Source organism: Lemur catta, chromosome 2, assembly GCF_020740605.2.
Source record: "Lemur catta isolate mLemCat1 chromosome 2, mLemCat1.pri, whole genome shotgun sequence".
NCBI lineage: Eukaryota > Metazoa > Chordata > Mammalia > Primates > Lemuridae > Lemur > Lemur catta.
Window position 1 is genome coordinate 67,674,802 of NC_059129.1, and position 25,239 is coordinate 67,700,040.

The 25,239-nt window shown below is 31.4% G+C and overlaps 1 protein-coding gene across 1 annotated transcript in view; it reads right to left on the reverse strand.

Moving 5' to 3' along the window:
• The window catches only part of EYS (eyes shut homolog), a 1,451,515-nt gene that overhangs the window by 1,316,633 nt on the left and 109,643 nt on the right, over nucleotides 1-25,239 (reverse strand). Inside the window, 4 exon segments of the mRNA XM_045543805.1 lie at nucleotides 663-754; nucleotides 757-783; nucleotides 6,915-7,074; nucleotides 21,065-21,179. Coding sequence (XP_045399761.1) covers nucleotides 663-754; nucleotides 757-783; nucleotides 6,915-7,074; nucleotides 21,065-21,179 — 394 coding nt within the window.

Here is a 25,239-nt window from a genome sequence, read left to right on the forward strand (position 1 = left end):
AACTGGATGGAACTGGAGACCATTCTCTAAGTGAAGTATCACAAGAATGGAAAAAGAAACACCACATGTACTCACCATTAAATTGGAACTAATTGATCAACACCTATGTGCACATATGGAAATGACATTCATCAGAAATCAAGCAGGTGGGAGGAGGGAGTTGGTTAAATTCATACCTAACCAGTACAATGCATATTACCTGGGGGATGGGCACACTTATAACTTTGACTCAAATGCTACAAAACAATTTATGTAACCAAAACGTTTATACCCCTGTAATATTCTGGAATTTAAAGAAGAACATTAAAAAGTTTTTTTTTTTTTAAATAAAGGAAAAAGAAATCTTTCAAAGGTTTAACTAAACCCAAAAGACAGTGGCAGTTCATTATGATCCTTAAAAAAAAAGTGGCATGACAACGGTGTTTGAAAGACTAAGGTTAAAATCATTCTTCAAACTGTTTGTTACCTCCATATTATAAATATAAGAAGTAAGTACAAATTTCCAAGTAGATTGTTGAGAATTTGTTTATGAAATCATATATATGCTATGCAAACCTTGAACACTGAAGGATCTGTAACTTTAACATTTCTGACTTTTTTTCAAATTACACAACTACAAACTAAAGAGACAAACGAGAAACTATGACATAAATTTACCTTACCTTCATTGTGCCTTCACAGGGGAACCAACATGCATAACTGATGTTTTCAGGTTTGTTCACACAGACTGCATCTAGAAAAAAGTAGGCATCAAAACCACTTCACATTTTTCACCTTCAGCTTCTTTCAAACAAAGAGACAAAAAATTAAATAACCTTTCACAAACTTGAATTCACATTGAATTATTAAAGAAAGTTGTCAAATTACTTAAAAAGATAAATTTGACACCTGCCACAAAAGAAGCTCCTATGACTACAGAATATTAAATTTGAAAGAAACCTAAAAGATGACAAAGACTCATCCTATGATTTTAAATGTGGACTAAAAAATAAAAAGCATCAGAACAGGAAGACACAGCTCCCAGGTCAATGCATTTTTTAAAATAATCAAATGTTAACTAAATTGCTAATCCATAATGGTAAAAGTGATGTAATAGCTATAAAACAACAATTTTATACAAAAGTAAAACCATCTTTACTTGTTATATATTATATTTGCCTATGAAACCATTTAGAAATAAATTTGGAAAAAATTTCAAAATATTATAATAGATAAATCATCACAGTCTCCTGATGGAGAAAGGAATCTTTTTTTGTGTGTGTGTATAGGTATAGATATAGATACAGGCATGCATACATATGTATATAAAATTTTGCTACCTTACACTATTATGTTGGACACAATATCTGTGATATAATAAAACATGAGATTGCCAAAAAGCAACAGAACTTGACCTATGTTCAAGAGAAACAGTAAAAACAAATTCTAAGGCCCAGTCTTAGAATTATCAGACAAGGACTTTAAAATTATTATGATAAATTTGTTTAAGAATCTATAGGAAAAGATAGGTAAACAGGAAATTAAGGAATCAGGAATTTGGAAACTGTAGAAAAAGATGTAAATCCCAAAATTTTGGGGAGAAAGGAGCTGATTAAGCTGGGCTGAGAACCTGTTATTGGTCATTAATGCAGAAATTTTGAGCTGCTCAGGGCTTAAAAGCATCTGAGAACGTGGTGTTAAGGTGGCTTCTTTTCACTTTACTGTATATCTCATATCAGTATTGGGTGTGTTCCACATTCATTTCCACATCTGTATTCATTATTTTGCTCTAATAACCAGTGGTTCCAGGTAAAAAAAAATTGCACACATGTTGCTTAGCATATGGATATATTCTTAATGATGGGAAGGTTAGGTCAAGTGGTGTATGTATGGATATTGTAAAATTGGCCTGATTGGATATTATAGTGATTTTACATTATTGCTAGCAATAGATAAAATCACTAAGTTGTAAAATTCAAATTTTTACCACTAATAGGAGAAAAACTATGTATTTATGGTGTTTTTAAAATGTTCTTTGATCACAGTATAAGTAAAGCTGAGCATTTCCCCCATATATTTAGGGATACTTTCTATGTCTTTTTATGTAAACTGCATGTTTATATTATTGACTGATTTTTTAATCAGGTTTTTGGTTTTGGCTTCTTGATTTCTAAGAGTTTTTGATATATTAGTGATACCAATCTTCTGTTAAGTGAAATGTCTGTATAGTTTTTCTTTTGCATTTTTATTTCTATGATGTCTTTCACAGCAGACATTTTTGCTTCTCATGTAGTCAAATTCACCAGTCTTTCTGACATCTAAATTTTGAATGGTAGCTTTAAAGGCCTTTCCCATTCAGATTTATAAAGCAGTTCTACAACTTTTCTCTGATATTTTCATATTTTCATTTTTTATGTTAAAACTTTTATCTATTTGAATTTAACCTAGAGAATTTTGTAAGATATGCAAGTCAGAGTTTTTTTCAGATGGCTATCCAGTTGTTCCTTTTTAATTATTGAATAGTTCCTATTTACCCTAATGATCAGAGATGGCAATTTTATTATATCTTTAATTTTCTGCACAACTTGAACTTATTTTGAGACTTTGTATTTTGACATATTTGTTGACTATCAATGAAAAAGTGTTACACTTTTCTTTCACTGAGCTATGTTTTAACATCTGGCAGAGCTAGTTTTATACCCTACCTACTCACATAATGTGTTTTTGCAAAGTATATTTGCCTTTATTTGTCTGATTTTCCATGTAAACATTAAGGAATAAGATGTCAATTTTGTGAAACAAATACTTCTTTTATTTAAATTTAATAAATACATGAAATAATATGGAGATATGAAATCCTTAATACATGTGTGTCTTCAACAGCATGGTATATCTTTCTGGGAGGATGGATTATTATTATTTTTTAAGAAGACAGATAAAATTCTATGTGTTTATAGAGCACAACATGATGTTTTGAAGTATATGTACATAGTAGAATGACTAAACATAGCTAATTAACATATACGTTACCTCACATAGTTATCGTGGTTTTAGTGAGAACACATCTGAAAGCAAAAAATTCACTGGTAAAAGTAAACACACAAATTCAGAATATTCTAATACTTTATGGTGGTGTGTATATCACTAATATCTTTACTATGAAAGTTAAAAGAAAAAAGACTAATAAAAATAATAAAAGATAAAACATGATATTTTTTTAAAATTTTCTTTCAAATTACGTATGCATGTACCTGTACTACAGCAATATTTATAGTTTTCTCCATTTAGAACTTGCATGTTTTTGTTAATTTTAGTCTTATGCATTCTAATATTTTAATTGCTGTTTGCATGAAATTTTTTCTTCCATATAATTTAATTAGCCTTTATATGTTTACAAAAGCCATTTATTTCTTATTAGTGATATAATTAACATAATTCTTTTACTGTAAAAATGCTTTGAAAACATTATTATTTGTAATATGAATGAAAAGCACTAAACATTTGTTTTTTAATACTCATATTTTTTTTTAAATAAATTGAACTCAGGCCCCCAAATCCTTAATTGATTTATAAACAGCAGACATTTAACAAAAGAAAGCTTAAAGGTAGGGCAATATGGTAAGAAAAATGACTTTTGATGAAGATTACTTTGGAGATACAGCATTTCCTGCTCTCACAATAATTTAAAATTACAAAAGTAAATTATAATAAATAGATTATACTTAATATCTTGTAAGAAGTTCTATCACAAGTTAAGATCCACTATTTCATAAAGAAAAAATAGAAAATTTAAAGTAAATATTGGTTTTCAATATCAGTTCACAAATGTAGAAATCACTCTTCATTTAGAAAAAAGTTCACTGGTACATAGTGAATATTTTAAATGTATATGTTTAATTTAAATAAGCAAACTGTAATAATGACATGTTTCAGAAAAGACATTCAAGAGAATTTATCTCTTTTTTTGCTATTATTTCATCTTTTCTTAAACATGATTCATATTGTCTTATTCATTTCACAACTCATTATCCACTCTGTCAGTAGCTCCTTTTCTTAAAACTAATAATACATACAATGAACATAGATGATGACATTGAAAAGAAACAGTGCATGTCAGCCCTTTCTCAAGTTGTGCACTGTAGACCAATTGTCCTTGAAGGGGCTTCTAATTAATTGCCATCCCTTCTTTGTAGAGCAATCATATTGGAAAGAATTGATTGGGCGTGTAAGACACTTCATTTAGTTGGTAGAAAAATCCCTTAATTAAAATAATTTTACTGCTGGTAAAATTAATGCATGCTATGCAAACTCACTAGCTTGATTTTAAAGTTCCTCTTCAATTATATTTTATATTTTATGAGGAAAAAAGAAAAGAGGATCTTAATGTCAACAACCAAAAGAAATAAGAAGAAATCTTCCAGTACATAAAATGTATAATTCTATTCACATATTTTTTAAACTATTCTAAGTTCTTTTTTATTTTGAAAAGTTTACTGGGAGAAATTGCATTGCTTAATCTTTATACAGACAATCAAAGTGAGTTTATATGGCTCTACTTAAGTATTTACTGACTATTGAGCATTTTCACACTGGCTTCTTTCCCTTGGACAACTGAGGTCACTTTGATTTTCAGATGTAGGGGTCACATAATTCTTTTTTTTGTTATAATCAGTTACATTCAGTAAATTCTGACCATAGATTCATGAAGGGATAATGATTAAATATGCTTATATTACTTTAACGATAATTCTTTAGTGCTAATTTATCCATGAGTAATTTTGACTTCTTTTTATGCTCCTGTGTTATAAAAATATATTTGTTATTTTACTGCATTCATAAAATTGACTGTATTTATTCAGAGCTGATTTATCCATGAGCAATTTGGCTTTCTATACTCCCTTCATTTTCCCTACAAAATACATTTGCTATTTCATCGTTGTGAATATATTCTGTTTAACAATTTTTAGTTCTCAAAAGAAGTTTAAAGCTTAAAAATAACCAAACATATGTATGCACTATTTCCACTATGAGACGAAATGAAATCAAGTATAAAAATGATGCAAACACTGAACTCCATGAACTAATTTGGTGTGTAACAGTAGATAATGTTTCTCGATCTGCACATTAAAAGCATTTAAGGAGCCTTTAAAGGTCTTCTGTGTTCACTTCACTATAATTCCAGTTTGTTCTGTAGTGCAAGTTCAGCATTAGTACATTTCAAGAGCTCCTCAGATAATTCTACTATGTGGCCAGGGTTTATAACCACTGAAATGATACAATCTCTAAATAGTCCTGCACAGATAATTCATTTAACCTCTCTAACCTCAGTTGTTGAGTTTGTTTTGTTTATGTCATTTGTAAAATAATAAGTATTCATAGTACAGTCTTTGAAGTTCCCTGTAGCACCAACACAGCGTAATCAACAAGTCCTTGCTCTCTTCTACCACTTTTGGTCTTGAGTGTGATTTGCTTAATGAACTGATAACTATTTCTGTCATTAGAGGCTGTTAACTCCCCAGAATACTATTTTATGAGCATGGTGAAATAAATTATCATGTTTTCTGTTTAAGAGGCTAATTGTTAGTTTATTTCAACACTGTTTTAATGTAACATAATCTTATAAATGCTGCTGCTGTCAGTTAAAAAAAATAAGCTGTTAGTTGAGAGACACATCAAATCTACTAATTTGCTAGTTGTTGATAAACTATAATGCTAAAATACCATCGTCAGAGGAAATATTCTTTAAAAGAATAAAAATATCATAGAGTTTTACGAATATAAATCAAATTTTGCATTGGCTAACTCAAATAGTATTAAAATGTAATCAAAGAACAGAAATTTATGCTCATCAGAATAGATTGAGATAGAAATTGCCATTTTATAAAACAATTAGATATACATTAATATAAGGATTGTAATGATTTTATTTCAGGTAAAAACTAGGAGCCCTGTTGACATCCCCATCACTGTCCACCACCTGCTGTCCATTTACAATCCACAAATAAGAATTTCCATTTATTTTAAGCTTCCATCACCTCACATTATGATTCCAACTAACCCCTAACTTTTTCCCTCTCCAATATATTTCTCCACTTGCTATACATTTTTTTGAGTGTGTCAAACTCTGCAATAATTTCTTATTCCTTTTAGAATAAAAATCAGAATGTTTAGCCTGGCACTTTAGTTCTGGCATCCCTCCTGCCAAGCCTTGTTACTCTTTTCTCAGAACTCCAGCCAGGTCTTCAAAGGATCCGTCTCTTCTTACATGTTTTTATAAATACAATTTCCTCAATCCCGAATGCTCTCTTTTCCAAATTCTCTGTCATAATGGCATTTCTCCATATCTCTTTTCAAGGGTTATTTTCCCGTGGAAACCTTTTCTGACCGCCCAACTTAATGTTTCAATTGCCATTTTTTTTCTCTTTTCTAAACAGGTTCTTTGCTTATAAGATTCATTAAATTCTGTTTTTTTCCCTATAAGAAAATTTTATTTAAAATACAATTATTTTATATGTATTTATTACTTTGAGTATTTATCCAATAACCCCCCTCCAACAACTAGATCCATGAGAGAAGAAAATAGTTTTAGTTTTCTTCACTCTCATAAAATCTCACACCAAGCAGAATTCCTAGGATGTATTTGGTCTTAAACATGTCAGTTCAAGGAACAAATCAAGGAATAAGAGTATCAATTTCATTTTTACATTATATCATGTTTTGAGACATAAAATACTTTGTTTGATTAGAAAATGAATATTTACCTAGCAAATTTTGAAGTGATTCAAGCTGATTAAAAAATTTTAAATAAATTGGGTACAATATACACTATTCAGATGACAGGTACACTAAAGCCCAGACTTCACCACTATACAATTTATTCATGTAACCAAAAACTACTTGTACCCCTAAATCTATTGAAATAAAAATATAATTACCTGTAAATCCCAGTTGCCATACATATTCAAACTGAGAAGGACCTTTAGCTTCACAAATATCATGGCAGGAGGCTCCACAGTAGCAGGGGAACTGGTGAATTAAGTAAACGTTCTTCAACAACCAACGTAAATTTTTTGTGCACCCTGGAGTGCAAGCATACTGGCAAAGGGGATTAATAAAAAATGAAAAGTACCTTATTGAAATATTTTTAGTATCTCTATGTATAAAATAAACAGCTAATTTCTACAACCACTGATTATAGAAAATTTTATGGGACACACAATATGTACCTCTCTTTGCTTATTCGATCTATTTCATTATCTTTTCTTTCTGTATCATCGTTTGTCATGTTGATGTTCAAATGCCTTTGTGTTATATTCTTTTGGCTTTTACTCACTCCCCAATATATGAGTCCTTTATCTTCTGTTTGCTAGCTATAATACACGCCCCCCTACACACATACAAACACAAATTAAAAATAACTATAGTGTAGATGAAGAAACACACACGATTTAAAACATTTGTGACCCAATAGGATTAACACAATAAAATGTCAGAGTACTGTTCAAATTATTATTTTTTATATTGTTTGAAAATATTTTAAGATAATCAGGACATGTTTTGTAATAGTATGATTTGCCTGTGGTAATCCCCAGCATGTTCAAAGATGGAAATCATATCCAATTATATCCATAACCAAATTAATTAAATGTAAACCATTTTAAGTCACACTGAGGCCATCATTAAGTTTTAGAAAATGCTACTCTACTTAGGTCTTAGAAAGACATAAACCAGTAAGAAATTTAAGCTCTGGAGACAGACTATGGCTATGTATTCTGTTTAGAGCATACCATTCTATCATTTCTACTTCCCCACATTTGCAGTGAACAAATACCGACTGCTTTTAGCCCGGGAAAGCACAGGTGAATCATGGGGCACAAGGAATATATTAACATATGACATTTACTTTAATGCAATTACTACTCTAAGTAAGCATTGTTCTAATTGTTGCAAGTCATGATGGTCTTCTACTTGGGTTCACAATCACAATTAACTAATTGCACAACAAAACATGAATATTAAAGTATAAGTCTTTAAATTAATAAATGACCATGCAACTAACTGGAATCAACACTGAAGATGAGAAATAATCTAAAAAATTATTTTTATTTAATTATATTAAATGACTACCACGAAAATACAATTTTATGATATATTTCTAAGTTTTGAGATCACCAGAAGCATTAACTGATCACTTCTATTCTAAGACATCAAATTTCAAACTTTACAAAGGGCATTAATCAATCTTCACTGTTAGTGAACATTGTCTCTAATGGATTTGGGATTTTTATTTTGGTCAAAAATATAAAGGCCTAATAAATTCTGAATCTATGACTATGTGAAATAAACTTAGTAAAATAGCATATAATTGATATTGATAGGATATTTTAGAGTCATCTCTTCACTTAAAACTTAACAAAACAACAATAATCAACAACAACTACAAAAGCTAAGCTTCAACTATGTCACCTTTTAGGTGTTTTATTTCATTTTTGTTGTTGTTGTTGTTGTTGTTTGTTTGCTTTTTAAACTAAGGGATATCACAGGCAGCTGAACCAAAGATGTGTAATCCCATTTCTGTCTGGCAAACTCAAGAGTCAAGAAGCCATATAGAAATAAGACTTTAAATGTTCTGTAATAATTTTGGGGTAGATGGACCAGTAAGGAGTAGGCCCCAACTAACAATGACAGATACCAGAAAAAATGACAAGTGTAACATGGATCCCTGATCACAGGGGTGCTGTGGCACTCTTCTTCCTGGCTTAACTGGTAACCTGAATACCAAATTTGATCTTTAGCTTTTCTCAATGAAGAAACAAAGTCCCCCAGGATCGATTTCAAGGGATTTCAGAAGAATTTATTTGTTTTAGACCCTTCTATGCTGAGGACACTGTGAAGGTATTGTGACTTCAGATGAAGTTTGGATTTATAGGGTGTTATTTGTGGTGCAAAACTGCAGCTCTTATTACCTTTCTAAAAGTATTGCAAGAGCAATACATTTACCTCTGACTTAACAACCTGAGTCAATTTATTCCATTGGACCATGTGTAGAGGAGTATTGTGATAATAGGTTTATCTCTGATTCTGACCTCTTATTCATAATTTGTATGTTCATGTGACAACGCACACACACATTTCACAGCAACAACAGACAAATTGTAAATATAACCTTTAAAAGAAGTTACTATAACATAAGTAAAGTAAGACAGCGAGATGAAAGAATAGAGGTCTTTGAACAAATAAACTAAACCTTTGTCTCTAAATTTCTACGAAATTTCTAGCAGCCAAGGAAAAGGGGGAAACATGAAAATATAGCACAGTTCTTCTTATTGATTAGTGTTATTTTGGTGGATTAATATTACTTTATTGGATGAACCAAATTTCCAGACAATATTCCTAATGAATAATTGTCATAGACTGAAAATATTAAATAACTGATAATACCTTAATAATATTATGGAAAATTATTTATTAAATTGACCATAGATCAATAAAGTGTTCTCTTCATAGAGCTACATTACTCAAGTAATATGGTTTTTAAGTAAATCAACTTCTTTCTTTCTCAGTATGAATTTCAAAAATGCTACTATTGAAAGTATTCATTCTGAATTCATGTGAAAATGGTGACTAATGTAACGCCTGCCCGTTGCCTGTCAAAACACTATTTTCTTAGTTCTTATAAACTTAAATAGACAATGTCATGAGTCCAGGTCATTTGTATGATTAGATAAGTGTTGGTAGAATTCAGATACTGTAAAGTAGCCTCCCTTTTACATTGAGTTTAATTTCCAGGGGAATGATTGTCTTCTCTGTTGTTAAGGTATCTAAAGTTCCATAATAAACTCAGGTAAATGGTAATATTAATTTTTCTCTGTCAGTTTTTGTTTAGAACTAAAGAGATCTGAGAAAAGTTTTACATGGAAATGCTCACTTACTCGGATTTTTTAATCTCCCCAATTTAATACTTGAAATTAATACTTGAAATTAATACCTCAAAATAATCCTTATTTTTAATACTATTTTTCATTGGATTCATGAATTAGGTAACAAATATTTAACAGAAAATCTGCTGTGGTCTGAGACTATATTTCAAAATTTAAATTTCAGCCTTTACCTCTGAAATAGAAGTATGATTCTTTTTCTTTAAAATGGGTTCACTTGTGGTTGAGTGGGTTTAGGATGACTAACTCAACTCAGTTTGCCTGGGACTTTCCTTTTTAAAAAAAACTAAAAGTTGTTATGTGCAGTGAAGTCACTTCGTAGTAGGCAAATTGGGATTGTTGGTTTCCCTAAGTACATTGTATACTCAGAGTTTTATTCATGGAATGAAGGAGGATGCATCACAGAGCTACAGTTTGCATGTGATGGGAGAAACTGATTTTCTGTTGTTGTAGGTTTTTGAAATGTCTGTGTGTGTGTGTCAGTGTGTGTGTGTCTATAGAAGGGGGATTTAGTTTCCACAGCATAACTAAACCAAACATACTTGTCAAAAATATCCTCTACCTAGAGGTGAAATTAAACTCATTTGCTGAATAAATTTTAAATATTTATCAAATGCATTAAATTAGCCCTTATCCTACCAAACATATAGCTCATATATCTGTAAGAAAATAAAAATACCATTAATTGCAGTAAACAATAGGTGTTTATAAATTGCTGATAAAAATAAACATGGAAAATATCCATGTGTTACTATATCCTGTACTTGACTGCCTGGTTTATGTATAAAAATTGAAAAGAAGAATCAATTCAGCATTTGCCCTATTTGTTTTGTTAGTGAGGAGGGTGACAGGGGCTGGGGATATACAGACGAGCATTTGGAAGTGAACATCTATCTTCCTGTTGACAGTGAACTAATTAACTGGCACATATTAGAAAACTAAACTTGAACTGACTTTGAACCTCAATAAGCTGTGAGAGCATAATTTTGGTAAGCAAACAGTGAAATTAAGACAATGATGAAGTAGTTTCAGAATGACAGTAAAAAGAAGCAAGAAAATCAAGAAAATTGTCCATAAAATGAAAAGCAATCTATTTCTTGTATCACACGTCAGTATGTGTTACATCAGAAAGGAGCAAATTTTGCAGTACCAGGGTTTTGTGATTTTTATTTGATTGATACAAAATACATATTCATAACAATTTTATAATCCTAACCAATTGATTTATCATTTTGTGTGCCAAATATATTCAAAGTTGCTTTCCTTAAACCTTTTTTATTTTATAAAGGAAAACCGATTTTGATTGCTAGTATGAAAAGGATTTTAAAACAAATCTAGTTGATCTCTTATATTGACAGCCACCCTTTTTAGGCAAAACAATCATTTCTTTTAGTCATCCTGCTTTTCAGGATGTATTAAGCATCATAAATTTCTCTTTCTTAAAGAAACTATACCACAAATGATGGTTTATATCTAGCATCGCAGCATCTATATTCCCTGGTGATTCTATTGATATTCATTTTAAGCATTTGATATTTTTAAAATATTTTATAGAAAAATGGAAAAAAGTGTATTTCCCTTTATATAATGAGATATTAATAGTAGAAAAACCTCACTTTTCTCTTTTTCTCTCTTCTCAGTGTCTGTGTACGTTTGTGTATGTGTGTGTGTGTGTGTGTGTGTGTGTGTGACCATTTTACCATGTATATAAATTCACCATTGTTCAAATGGGTTCGAAAGCATTATCTCATTTAATTCATTTCATTAGATTCTTTTTCAATAGCCTGGATAGAGTATTATTATATTCCATTATATACTTGAAATAAAAAGACAAAATTTATGTGTGTTTTGTTTGTTTAAGCTCACACACCTCAATTCTCAAAGGACTAGGACTTAAACCTATATATTTAAGTTTCAAATCTCATCATCTTTTACTTTGTTTTTTATTTCTTCTTTATTGTCCAGGAAAAATATTATCAGCACAAATGATAGTTGACTGATACACAAGAAATATTATTAGAATTTTAAGTATAAAATGTTATAAATCTGATGTTCTATCGTTTTTATGACTTCTTTCTTGCATTTACATGTCTTATTCACTTGTGCTTCTTGAGTTAGTACTAATAAATCATTAACATTTATTTATTTATAAAATATCTTATTTTACCAAGTTTAAAGAAATGTAATGATCTTTGAAAAAAACAGTGGTGAATTTGCACAAATTAATGTCCAATTTCCACGTATAGTCAGAGCCTCTTGTGGAAAATTAATATAGTAAAATCAGTAGTAAATATATTATCTAACGAAATAACATTGGCATTATTTTTACTCCAGCTCTTTTGGGTAGCACCTAAAAATAGTATCTACATAAAAAAGGTAAAATAATTAAAAATAAAACACAAAAGCTGACCTGTTTTGGCTGAAGACAAATGTAAATCTGATTTTAAAAGAAAATTCTCAAGCATTTTGGGAAATAATGTAAGACCATTTTTGTGGTCTCCTATTATTTTTAACATTTTTCTTAAACCACAGTAATTGTTGACAACTCAATGACCAGACTGCATTCTGAGGAAATGTGAAAACACAACCAACATTTTCTGAAATATTCTCCAGCTGTTATGTGAAGAGGAGACTCAAAGTTTCAAGGCAGCATCCTTGCTCTCACTGAGCTCACAGTCTAATGTGTATTTACAATCATTCCAAGAAATCTCATTCAGTGTAATTAGGGCCATGTAGAAAGACAGTATCATATACGATGGGAACAGAAAGAAAGAAGTAATCTACATCATAACAAAAACTAGGAGGCAGTTTCATTCTGAATGAAGGCATGTATTTGTAGGCTACATGAAATGGGAAAAGCAGTCTAGAGAGAGAAATATCATGTGCAAAACATAGAATCATGATAGACGATGATATGATCAAGGAACAATCAGTGATTCAGAGTAACTTCAACAGAGAGATTTCCTTGATAATACTATGTTCTTTCATTTAACTAAATAATAAAGAGCTAGCTGATGGAAGGAGCACGAGAAGATGGACATATAGAGACAAGTCACCATGTTTGTTATGTGTAGCTCTTCGGATTAAAAGAAGAGTAGATGGAAAACATTGGGAGGTTTTAAGTAATGGAGTTGTTCTACATGATATATGCCAAAATCATCACATATCATAGGGATCAGAGATTCAGTGGTGCTGTATTCAGGAAGCTTTCTTTCACTAATGAGGAAAGTAGATCAGGAAGGATGCACTGCTAAGAAATCAGTTGCAAGCAGCTTGAATTATTACTCCTATTAGTTAGCAAAAATGTTTGAAATTCCAGTGTGTCAAGAAAAATACAATAAGTTTGTCTTCTTCTCAGCTTCTAGTGGTAGCCTATATTCTTTGGTTTATGGGTTCCTTCTGTCATTATATCACCTTCCTTATCTCTGATTGCATATGCAGCTCTTTTACGTGGATCTTTATGATTACATCAGACCTATCTGCTAATCAGGATAATCTCATCTCAAGATACTTGAGTTGATCACATTTGCAAAGTCCTTTTTGCCATGTTGGATAACATTCATAGGTTCTGGGGATTAAAATAGGGACAATTTGTGGTGCCATTATTTAGCCAAGCACACTCTGAACACCCAGAAACTGTTCATAAAAGTTTATGCCCTCGTTTATTTCCAAATAGTTGTAATACCCCTTTTTAGTTTCTTAGCTTTAGCATATGTACATATATTATGGCTCTCACTTCTGTTAATGGACATTTTGGAAGAAAAGTTGTCATTTTAAGAATCTAATCATAATATGAATTAGATGTATGTTAACGACCACACCTTTTGTGTGTGTGTGTGTGTGTGTGTGTCGGGGGGTATTTTCACTAATGATTTCACCTTAGTCAGAAGAGGCAAATTTTTAAGTAATAAAAACGTTTTCCTATGCCTTTTCCAGTTTCAGCATTAATGAAGATATAATAGTGTGTTTAGTTTCTGTAAGACACTTAAAATGTTTCTACATGTTTCCTTTAAATACAAGCATTTAACCATTCACAGGGATTGTGCTAATTTGGATGAATTAAGCTGTCATTTCCTATATTTTAGTTGTTTAAATTTACTTTATCCCTTAATATAAAAATTCTCCTGGAAATAAGCAAGATAAAAGATATACTTGCAACTCCTTTAGTGCTTGCTTTTAGAAATGGATAATGTTCTAAAAATCAAATTAAATTAAAGTTTGAGAGAAGTTTAAAAATACATCATTAAATTTTTTTTCTTAAATATTTCTATTATATGTCTAGTACTAATTATTACAATCAACAGAAAATGTGGAATTTCAAAGTACTACTTGGCCTCTATTCACCAAATACCAGTAGGAGCCTCCATCCCTATTTGTGACTGCCATAAATGTCTCTAGAGATTGCCAAATATCCCCTAGAGGGCAAAAATCACAGTTGGTTGCTCTGGGGATCTTCTTGTTTCTGATCCTAACTGTTCAGTCTTTTCCCAAGATGTCTGTGACTCCCAGCACAAAATATAGCACTAACTACCCAGTCTCCAAGCCTGAAGAAAGTGTCTCTGAGGACTTGTAAAATTGAATATTCTGGCTTGTTTATTTGGTTGTGGGTACAATTAGAAAGTGCTTTTGGCTGATTAAAATGTACTTTATTGAGCTGAGAGGAGATAGTTTCAGTGTTTCTGTTCAATTCAGGCTTCAGTAGCTCATCATAGTGTGAATTTCAGATTTGGTAGTTTTGTGCATGTCTGTATAATGATATTTTGAGCATTCATAACATATTTAGCTTATTCAATCTCTCTTTTATTGAGTTTTATAATTTACATAAAAACTTTATATGAGTGGTATTTTATGTCTCATATAATTTCTCCATCTTCCATCAAATGCTTGTTTTCCCAAATTCCATGTATGTCTTTAAAATGTAATATGGCCTTCTAGACTTGGTCAGAATAGCGCTGACTATCCCTTTACTAAGAGAGAGGTCTCCTGTTGGTCAGTTTATGGAGTCTCTGCTCTTTCTATGCAGAAGAGCATTTCCAGATAGGTTTCATCCACTACATTTGATGTGAATTGTCTTTGCAGCAATTTTGGTGCCTTCTCTCGAAGAAGGTTAGTACTGTACAAAGAAACAAAGATATCTACAGTCATAGAGCTCACATTTCAGCCTAATCTAGTCTGATAGTAAAAGAAAAAGATATAGGAAGAACTATAATGTGAGCTGGGAAGCCAGGTGTCAATAGTTGTTAAGAGAAAACATAGAAAGAAGAGATGACACATGTGGGCTAGAAGGGAGTACAGTAGCCCTCTGTATCCATAGATTCAACCAATCGCAGATCAAAAATATTTTTTAAAAAATGGATGGTTACATCTGTACAGAACATGAACATATTTTATTTCTCATTATTACATAAAGAATATAGTATAAAAACTATTTACATAGTATTTACTTTTTATTAGGTATTGTAAGTAATTTAGAGATGATTTAATATACACAGGAAGATATGCAAAGGCTATATGCAAATAGTGAACTATTTTATGTAAGGGACTTGAGCATTTGTGGATTTTGATATCTGTGGATAACATTTGAGAAAATACCCATACAGAATGAAGAAGCCTATAAATCATAAATTTGGGTAAAAATATTTAAGACAAAGGCCTGAGGCAGGAGCTTGCCTGAGTTATTCCAGGAAATCCAAGGAGACCACTGTTGCTATTTTAGAGCAAACCATGAGGAATATGATAACTTTGAGACTCCAGTTAAAAGCATACCAGGTCCATCCCCTGCAAAGTTTAATTATGTGAGCCTTCAAACTCGAGTGTGTGTGTGTGTGTGTGTGTGTGTGTGTGTGTGTGTGTGTGTGTGTCTGTTTGTATATATGTGTCTGGCAGAGAGAGAGAAAGGGAAAGAGACAGACAGAAAGAGAAAGAAAAAGAGTCAAAGACAGACATTCTCTTTAGATTTTCTATTGTTGCAACTAAAATTTAGAAAGTCTTAATACTGCCCCACTGCAAATTATACTCATATGGAATTCTAATTTGAGTTTTACTTCTTTCCAGCGTGAGTTTGCATAAGTCATTCTTGTTGAAGATAATGGTAAAAAAAAATTTAACTAGAGGATAGAAAAAGAAGATAGCAATAAAACAGATGGTAAAGTTAAACTAGATGAGTTTTAAACTTTGTTTTTTTTTGTTAGTTCTCTAATGAAGCCTTACAGGAGACTTAAAAGGATGAGACAAAACATAAAATCAATCTTTGTATCTGCATCCATGAGCCAGTTCTAAAAGAAGATAACCAAAGTAACTTTGCATAAAGTTCTAATGGCATTTTCTTTGATGGTATAGAAAACACCAGTCAATAATTTTAAGTTATGACATTAGGAAGTTATAAAATATTTGGATAGATGTAAATCATAAATTGTGGCTCTAACTATATATGTTATCTATTAAAATGAGAATAAATTGTCAGTAAACTAATGAAATTTTAGGAAAAAATTCTTGGATCATTGCTATAAAGCATAATAAACAGGATTTAATTACATAAACCTATAGCTTTAAATTTATAACATGCCTAATACCAATTGTATTTTTAAATTTATTGAGTGTCATTTATTTATTTTTATAAACATGAAAATAATTACAAAAAATATTTTTTTGTCACTAGCTCCTAATTTCTTCCATAGCTTATTCTTATGAGGTGGTTATGAGAAATCTAATACTCACTTGGGAAACAATTGTTTTATCATAAAGGCCATTTATATTATTAATATTGAGAATGCAGTTGACATTGTGAAAGTGCTTGATTAGATATTCATCATCACAATTTCAATGAGAAAGTTCAGCATCCTTATGCCACTTCAATTATAAAGAAAATGAATTGAAAATAGAGAAATTTAACTCATAATGAAGAGCATGGCTTAGAATTAATAAGGTTCTGACCTACAGGGGTTTTTTTTTTCTTCCTCCTGTTTTTTGGCCTGTTGTATATCATGTCAACTTCCTAATCTTAATGCCACTATAGGGAATACTTTATTCTATATAGAACTTCAATTAAATTTATATTCAAAAGAAAGAAATTATTTGCTCTCATTGTAATTTTAGTGTAAATCCCATTAACAAGAGTAAAACACTGTCAAATTGTTGGTTTATTTTCTTCTAGCCTATTTTATACACATCTGCATGATACAAATATCATCTTGGCACCATTGACCATCAAAACTCTGATTAAACTTGGTTTAATCCTCCTATCAACTCAGAGCCACTCGGTGACTTCAAAATCCATTCTTCCCCATGTTTCTCTCTGGATCCTTCCTTCTGTGTTCCTGTCTGTTTCAATTTGTCCCTGAGTCAGGTGGGTCACAGGCTTCAGATACTTCAATGTTTCCATCAAATCAGATATACTAGGGAGATTTCATAATAATTAAAAATTATAAAGCACTAAATGTTTATGGAAATGGATGATTTCAAAAGGTACATCACCTTTTGCTATCTAACTGGCTCTCCTCTCTTGCACTTTCTGCTGCGTAGGAAAGACTGGGCTCCTGATATATAATATTGCCTAATAGACCCTAATGTCTATAGCAGTCTGGGAGGTAAAAAGCGATGGGCAATTTCTGAGAAAGAATCCCTGGCATGCTTTTTAAACTTTTCCCTATGCCAGAAAATACACAAAATTATCTTGTTTTATTACAAATGGATAAATACTTATATATATTTAAAACCAAATTATATTTATAATGATACAGCCATTCTTCACTGAACATTTTTTTTATCTCAGCATTTTCAAAAAACATCAATAAGCTTCCAGAACATGGCCAAAATGGATGCATTTTCTATTATATAGACACATTATAATTTTTACCTATTCTTGTTGCTTACTTTGATTACTGTTACTCTAAGTAAGTAACAGTATAATGAATATTTTACATGCATGTTTAATATAAAATTGTTTACTTCCTTTAGGTATTTTTAGATATTGAATTATTGCAGACTGAAAAATTTTAGAGACATATTGCTAAATTACCATTCAGTGAGTTTATTCCAAGTCATATTTTTCTTGCATACATGTGAAAATGCTATCTCACTCTTTTTTCATGATACAGAAGTATAAGTTATATATACTATTGTGGTATATGATGTGAAAATATGAAGTTATATGCCCATATTGCCTTAAATTCATTGATTTTTGGATGAACATTTTAAAAGCATGTTTACTTTTCATTTGCATTTTCATCTAAAGATTATCTATAAAAATATATTGTCTAGAATTTTTTTTCTAGATCTGTGAAAAATGATGTTGGTATTTTTATAGGGATTGTGTTGAATCCGTAGATCACTTTGGGCAGTATAGACATTTTAACAATGTTGATTCTGTCAACCCATGAGCATGGTATGGTTTTCCACTGGTTTATGTCCTCTGCTATTTCCTTCCTCAGTGTTTTGTAGTTCTCCCTATAGAAGTCTTTCACCTCCTTAGTTAAAAATATTCATAGATATTTTATTATCTTTGTTGCTATTATGGAGGGTATTGAATCTTTGATTTGGTTCTCAGTTTGACTGTTTTTGGTGTATAGGAATGCTCCTGATTTCTGTACATTGTTTTTGTAACCTGAGACTTTGCTGATGTAGAAGACTGAAACAGGATCCACTCCTTTCACCTGTCACAAAAATCAACTCACAGTGGATAACAGACTTAAACCTAAGGTGTGAAACTATAAGAATTCTAGAAGAAAATGTTGGAAAAACTCTTATAGACATTGGCCTAGGCAAAGAATTTATGAAGAAGACCCCCAAAGGCAATCACAGCAACAACAAAAATAAATAAATGGGACCTGATCAAATTAAAAAGCTCTGCACAGCCAAGGAAACTATCATGAGAGCAAACAGACAACCTACAGAATGGGAGAAAATATTCGCATGTTACACATCCGATAAAGGGGTGATAACTAGAATCTGTTTAGAACTCAGGAAAGTTAGCATGAAAAATTCAAAGAACCCTATCAAAAAGTGGGCAAAGGACATGAACAGAAACTTTTCAAAAGAAGATAAACTAGTGGCCAACAAACATATGAAAAAATGCTCAACATCTCTTAATCATCAGGGAAATGCAAATCAAAACCACAATGAGATATCACTTATCTCCAGTGAGTATAGATTGATCTTGAATAGATTTGGAGGTATTTAAAGCAAAGAAACATATTAATTAATTAATATCTTAGGCAAGATAAGTTAAATAAAAAGCAATAAATATTTGAACTAAGAAATTACTGTGAAGACAGAAGATAAGTCGATGAAAGGTTAGAAAGAAGGACAATTGTTGGGTTTTTCACTAGAGAAAGTGGTAGAGGGTAATGTTAACTCCATTCACACAGATTGGGAAGATTAAAACATAGGGAGAATTTGAGTAAACTCAGCTCAGTGCATGTGAAGTTGAGCTATCCATGAAATATTGAAGGTAAAATGTCCACTCAAACTCCTTAAAGAAGAAATCCAAACAATTTAGAGCCAATAACAAAGAGATAAATTTTGAAGTATCAGAATAGGTGAGATTCCCCAGACAAAAAGGGTGGCAGAGGAAGAGTTTAAAAAGAAAAGTCAGAGATAAATACTCAGAGACTGACTTGAGACAAAATAGCAACCCCATTATAGAGAATAATGTGAAAGAATTTCAAACCATAGTAGGATATATATATATATATACATATATATATATACACACACACACATACACACACATATTGGATGGTTTTTTAATAAGAAAAATCAAGATAAATTTTAAGGAAAAAAAGAAATGATAGTGTATTCTTCACATCAATATATATATGCGTAGTACTTGAAAGTAGGGATTCTGTAGTCACATAGACTAGATTTACTCTAGCTTTATCCATCCCTATCTATATGTGTTACATTGGTGAAATATTCATAAGTTCAGTAGACATTTTATTTTTTTCAGAAAGTGGAATGGAATTTAAGAGAAGATTAAATGAGGCAATGATCATAAATGATATGACATTATTCCAAAGCATTGCAGCTGCCAAACAAATGTTATGTTCTTATCTATATAACCTTGTATACTAACATTGTTACATTTAGCATATGTTTGCAAAAGGACACTAATTAAAAATTTGCCCATGGCATTTTCCATAAGTTTGCTTTGCATTATTTTAAAAATATTTTATTAAATATTTCAGACTGTAGTAGAGAAAATAATAAAATGAATATCATGTTCCTACCATCCTTATTTGCCAACAATATTTCTTTTAGAAGTAAAGCCTGGCAGATACACTAGAAATTCCCACTGTACTCTCTCTGATGTCACTTCCCCACCTGTCTCCCTATGGGCAGCTCTTCCAGTAAACCTGGTGTATATAATTCACAATTTTCGTTTATACTTTAGTTATATATTTATGAAATAATAGAAATATTCATGTATTTATATTTTAGAATTTTAAGTGATCATTATCACACTGTACATATATCATTCTGGAATAAGATATTAAAAATCAGTATTTTTGAAATTTATAAGTATTAACACATGTAGCTATTGTTCAGTCATTTAACCACTCTTTACAATGCCATTGTGTGACTGTGCCATGATGAATTTATCCATTTGTCTATCTGTAGGCTTTAGTTGTTTCAGATTTGGAGTGAAAGTTCTTGTGTATGTCTTTTTTAGTACATACCTGATAATTTCTCTAATAGATATACCTACAAATGGCATTGCTGGGTTGTAGAATATGCCTTGCCATATAGTAATACACACATTCTGTATTTGTAAAGTAACTTAAAAAATTATCCACTAAAAAAAAAAAGGCTATTTTATATACTCTGACAAACAACTGCTAGACTAGTTTTATTTCTCATCTAGTTTGAGAGCTTAAGGCATTAGTAACTTGGGATTTATATATAAAGAGATATATCACCAGGACTCAATTAGCTTTATACTTATTTCATAATACAAACATTGCCTAGAACATGTATTAATTTCTGTTATAAGCTAAAATTCCTATTACTAAGCTTATAAATCACATTTAAATATACATATGAAGATATATTTCTTGGTTAAGACTAATAAAAGCACTTGAAATACAGACTGGCTGAATCTATTGTATTTTGAAGTGCTAAATTATGTTGTCATGTATTAAATTACTTACTCTGAATCTTCCAATTATATTGAAACAGCATCCTTCATTCAGACAGTTGATGCTGAGCAGTCTACAGTGGTCAATTACTTTCTCACAGTTTTTTCCAGTAAATCCTGGCATGCAACTGTAAATACATCAGTGTAAATTGTAAATTAGACAAGTTGCAATTTAAATATTTTCAAAAGAAGTCTATTAACAGTCTTCCAAAAGTAATAATTCTTTGTTTAAATTAAACACAACCTATATTATCACATGATATTTTTCAATCATTAATTTTTCCTCTCATACCTGTGTTCTTGGCCAAAAACATCAGATTTATTTGCTTGGACAGAATTAGAATAAAGTACATTTTCATTGAATGGTCTTAATAATATCTTCTGGGAATTTAAGAATAAAATCACCTTTGGCCTAAACTGATATTTAACAATAAAAGATAGGTTTTGGAAAACTACTGGAATAAATGAGACTGTTACCGACTTATGAAAAAAAATGGCAAATGAGATTTTTAATACTTAGTAGAATCATTATATACTGATGATGTGCTAGCAAGATTTAATGATGACCACATGAATTTGAGATATAGTATAGATAGTTCCAGTGGACGATAATGATCTGATGATAGCTGGACTAATTATAGAACTTTTATTTGTTGGTTTGTTGTAATTTTTGCAGTCATCTTCCTTTTTTTTTTTTTTTAAAGAATCTGTATTCTAGTCTACTGTAGTTCATAAACTGTAATCTTTAAGTTGCTAAAGAACACATAGTGGTGTTCTGGCTTCCCTTGCCCACACTGTCATTAATTTGTGAGAAATATTCCTGCACATTAAATCACATTTAGTAAAATTCTATCATAAAACCAATGGGGAACCCAGTGAAAGAATGTTTTTCTAATGTTAACATCAGAGTTTTTAAGACCAAAATAACACTTCTTAGACTTTAAACTGTTACTGACTTATTAATGAAGTGAATTTAACCATGTATTCGTTATTTTCATGCTTTTACAAGAGCACAAAATAATTTCATAAAAGAAAAGATCAAAGGCTATATTGACACAGTTTAAATGAAATAGCATCAATAAAATGCTTCAGTAATTTACTGTTCCCGTTGTTCGAGGCACACAGCTTTTCATTTTCACCTTGCAGAATTGAATCATTCCCTCTTTTATATCGGAAATGACATCCATTTTTTTTGACACCTACAAGGTAACAGCCACTAGGCTAAGTTCTTTCACACAATTTTCTTACTTCCTCAATCAATTCTAGTAAGACTTGTATGATATATATTATTATCAGTATGTTATAAATGAAAAAACACATTCAGAGAAGTTTAGTTAGTTGCATTGGTCACATAACTTACAATTTTTAGAGCTGTTAATAAAATTAAGTTTGGCCTAACTTCAAGTGTATTGTGCTTTTCTACTCCACAGATGAAATCCATTGTTTGTACTCTGCTACTCCATTGATGTTAAGATATGTTTACCTTACGTCTCTCACTTTGAGGGGCTACCTAGAGATCCAGAAATCACTCAAAATATCACCTTGTTTAGAAAGATTTTATTCCCATCCCTTCCTACAGAGGGTAGGGTGTAGGGGAAGTACACTGGGGAAGGTGGGGGAACAGGAGAGCATGAGAATATCCTAAAACTTTGGAGAGTTGTGAATACCATGCTATCATGTTTCAATTTTCCTTTTGAGTGAAATGGATTAAATTGGCAAAGAACAGCTAAGGAGATGTGTGGTACTTGGACTATATTATTTTGTAGTATGGTTTCCAAAGAACAGGATCAGGGCTATGAATTAAATGAAGAACCAATATTCAGCCATTAACAAGAATCAGATTAAGAGGTTGCTGGATGAACATGGGGCAGCAGCAACTCTTAGAAAGTGTTTCAAACCAAGCAGGTTTTATTGACCCTAAAAAATTGGGCCAAGGAGCTTGCACTTTTACTACATACTAAGTCAGAGGGCCTGAAATGCAATCTGTAAAATGTGGCCCAGAGAGGTTTAACCCAAAGGCAGAGAAAACCTACAATGAGTTAATATTCCTGTTGAGTTTCAGGCAATCAACTCCCCACACCTCTACATCCACTGATGGCTTGAAATCTAAGAGAAGCTTCCAAAACTCATCCACAAGGAAAATAACAAGCTATCAATTCAGCCTGCTGTCAGGGAAAGAGAAATAGTGTTTTTGACATTTAAGAATGTAAAACAGAGAAAACAAAAGCAAAGACAATACAAAAGAAAACTTTAGGATAACATAGATCTCTTTAAGAAATTCTTTTATAAAAGTGCATAAGTTGCTTTTGTTGAGTTTGTCAGAGAGGCTAAGACCTAACTCACTTCAGCTGCCCTAGGTGTCCAGTAGCCATTTTAGTCAAAAAGGTCAGTTGTTTTAATACAGGGAGAGAGGAAAGAAATGCCTTTCAGATCACCATGTTTCTAGAATATCCAATCTATAGTTATGTTTTTATAAAAACTATTCTGAGACTGGAGGTTAAGAGAAACCTAATGATTGTAAAAAGATGTTTGAGATGTCATTTTAGTGGTAAAAAGGGAGACAATATATAAAAAAACAGGATCTGAGAAGATACATGTAAGGGCAGAAAAGAAAGATAACAGAAATAAAATACTTTAGTGGAAAAGCTAGGAGAGAAGAAAACATACTTTTACCCTCTCCTTTCTTTTCTTATTCTTGAAATGATTTCTTATAACTGACTTAAATGTCTCTCCATTATTGGGTTGCATTTTGTCAATAAGGCCAACATTCTTCAGATAATTAGCTTTACTCTATTTCTTGGACATAGTATCTCAAACTTTGTTCAATAATCTATACAATGCACACTACTGATTTTAATAAGAAATCTTATGCTCTGTTGGGTAAACAGCATTCAACAGAGTAGTGACAGCAATACCAGAACAAAATCCCATCACTAGCAATTTGATAGTTATATCATGTGATACAAAAATACTGGTACTCATACCAGTACCAGTCTATTTTTAATTCTCTAACTGTAAAAGTTAGAGAACTCATAAATTAAAATAAAAATTTGTGAAACAATATTTACTATATCTTAAATACAAGTTCTTTAAGGTATTTTTCAAAATATCAAAGAAAAACCATAAATTTAATAAAATTAAAAATTATTATTTTTTATGATATCAAAAGATTTTATTTTATTTCAGCATATTACAGGGGTACAAATGTTTAGGTTCCATATATTGCCACACCTAAGTCAGAGCTTCAAGTGTGTCCATCCCCCAGATAGTGCACACTGTACCCATTAGGTGTGAATATACCCGTCCCCTCCTTCACCCTCCCACCTGCCTGATACCCGATGAATGTTGCTACCATATCTGCACATACGTGTTGATCAGTTAGTACCAATTTGATGGTGAGTACATGTGGTGCTTATTTTTCCATGCTTGTGATATTTCACTTAGTAGAATGGGCTCCAGCTCCAAAACCTAGGCTCAATCAGGAAGAAATTCCTGAACAGACCAATATCAAGTACCAAAATTGAAGCAGCAATAAAATACCTTCCTAAAAAAAAAGTCCTGGACCAAATGGTTTCCTACCTGAATTTTACCAGACTTACAAAGAAGAACTGGTGACTATCCTGCAGAAATTATTCCATAATATCGAGAAGGAAGGAATCCTCTCTAACATGTTTTATGAAGCTAACATCACCCCAATATCAAAACCAGGAAAGGACTCAGCAAAAAAGAAAACTACAGACCAATATCCCTTTGAATATAGATGTAAAAATTCTCAATAAAATCCTTGCAAACCAAATTCAGGTATTTATCAAAAAAAAATCCATCATAACCAAGTGGGCTTCATCCTAGAGATGCAGGGATGGTTCAACATATGCAAATCCATTAATATAAATGTAATTCACCACATAAATGGAAGTAAAAACAAAGACCATATGATTCTCTCAATAGATGCAGAAAAAGCACTTGACAAAATTCAGCACCCTTTTATGATGGGAATGCTTAACAAAGTAGGCATAGATGGGACTCACCTAACAATGATAAAAGCCATATATGACAAACCCAAAGCCAACATCATGCTGAACAGGGAAAGATTGAAAGCATTCCCACTTAGAACTGAAACCAAACAAGGTCGCTCTCTATCACTACTTCTATTCAACATAGTTCTGGAAGTTCTAGCCAGAGCAATCA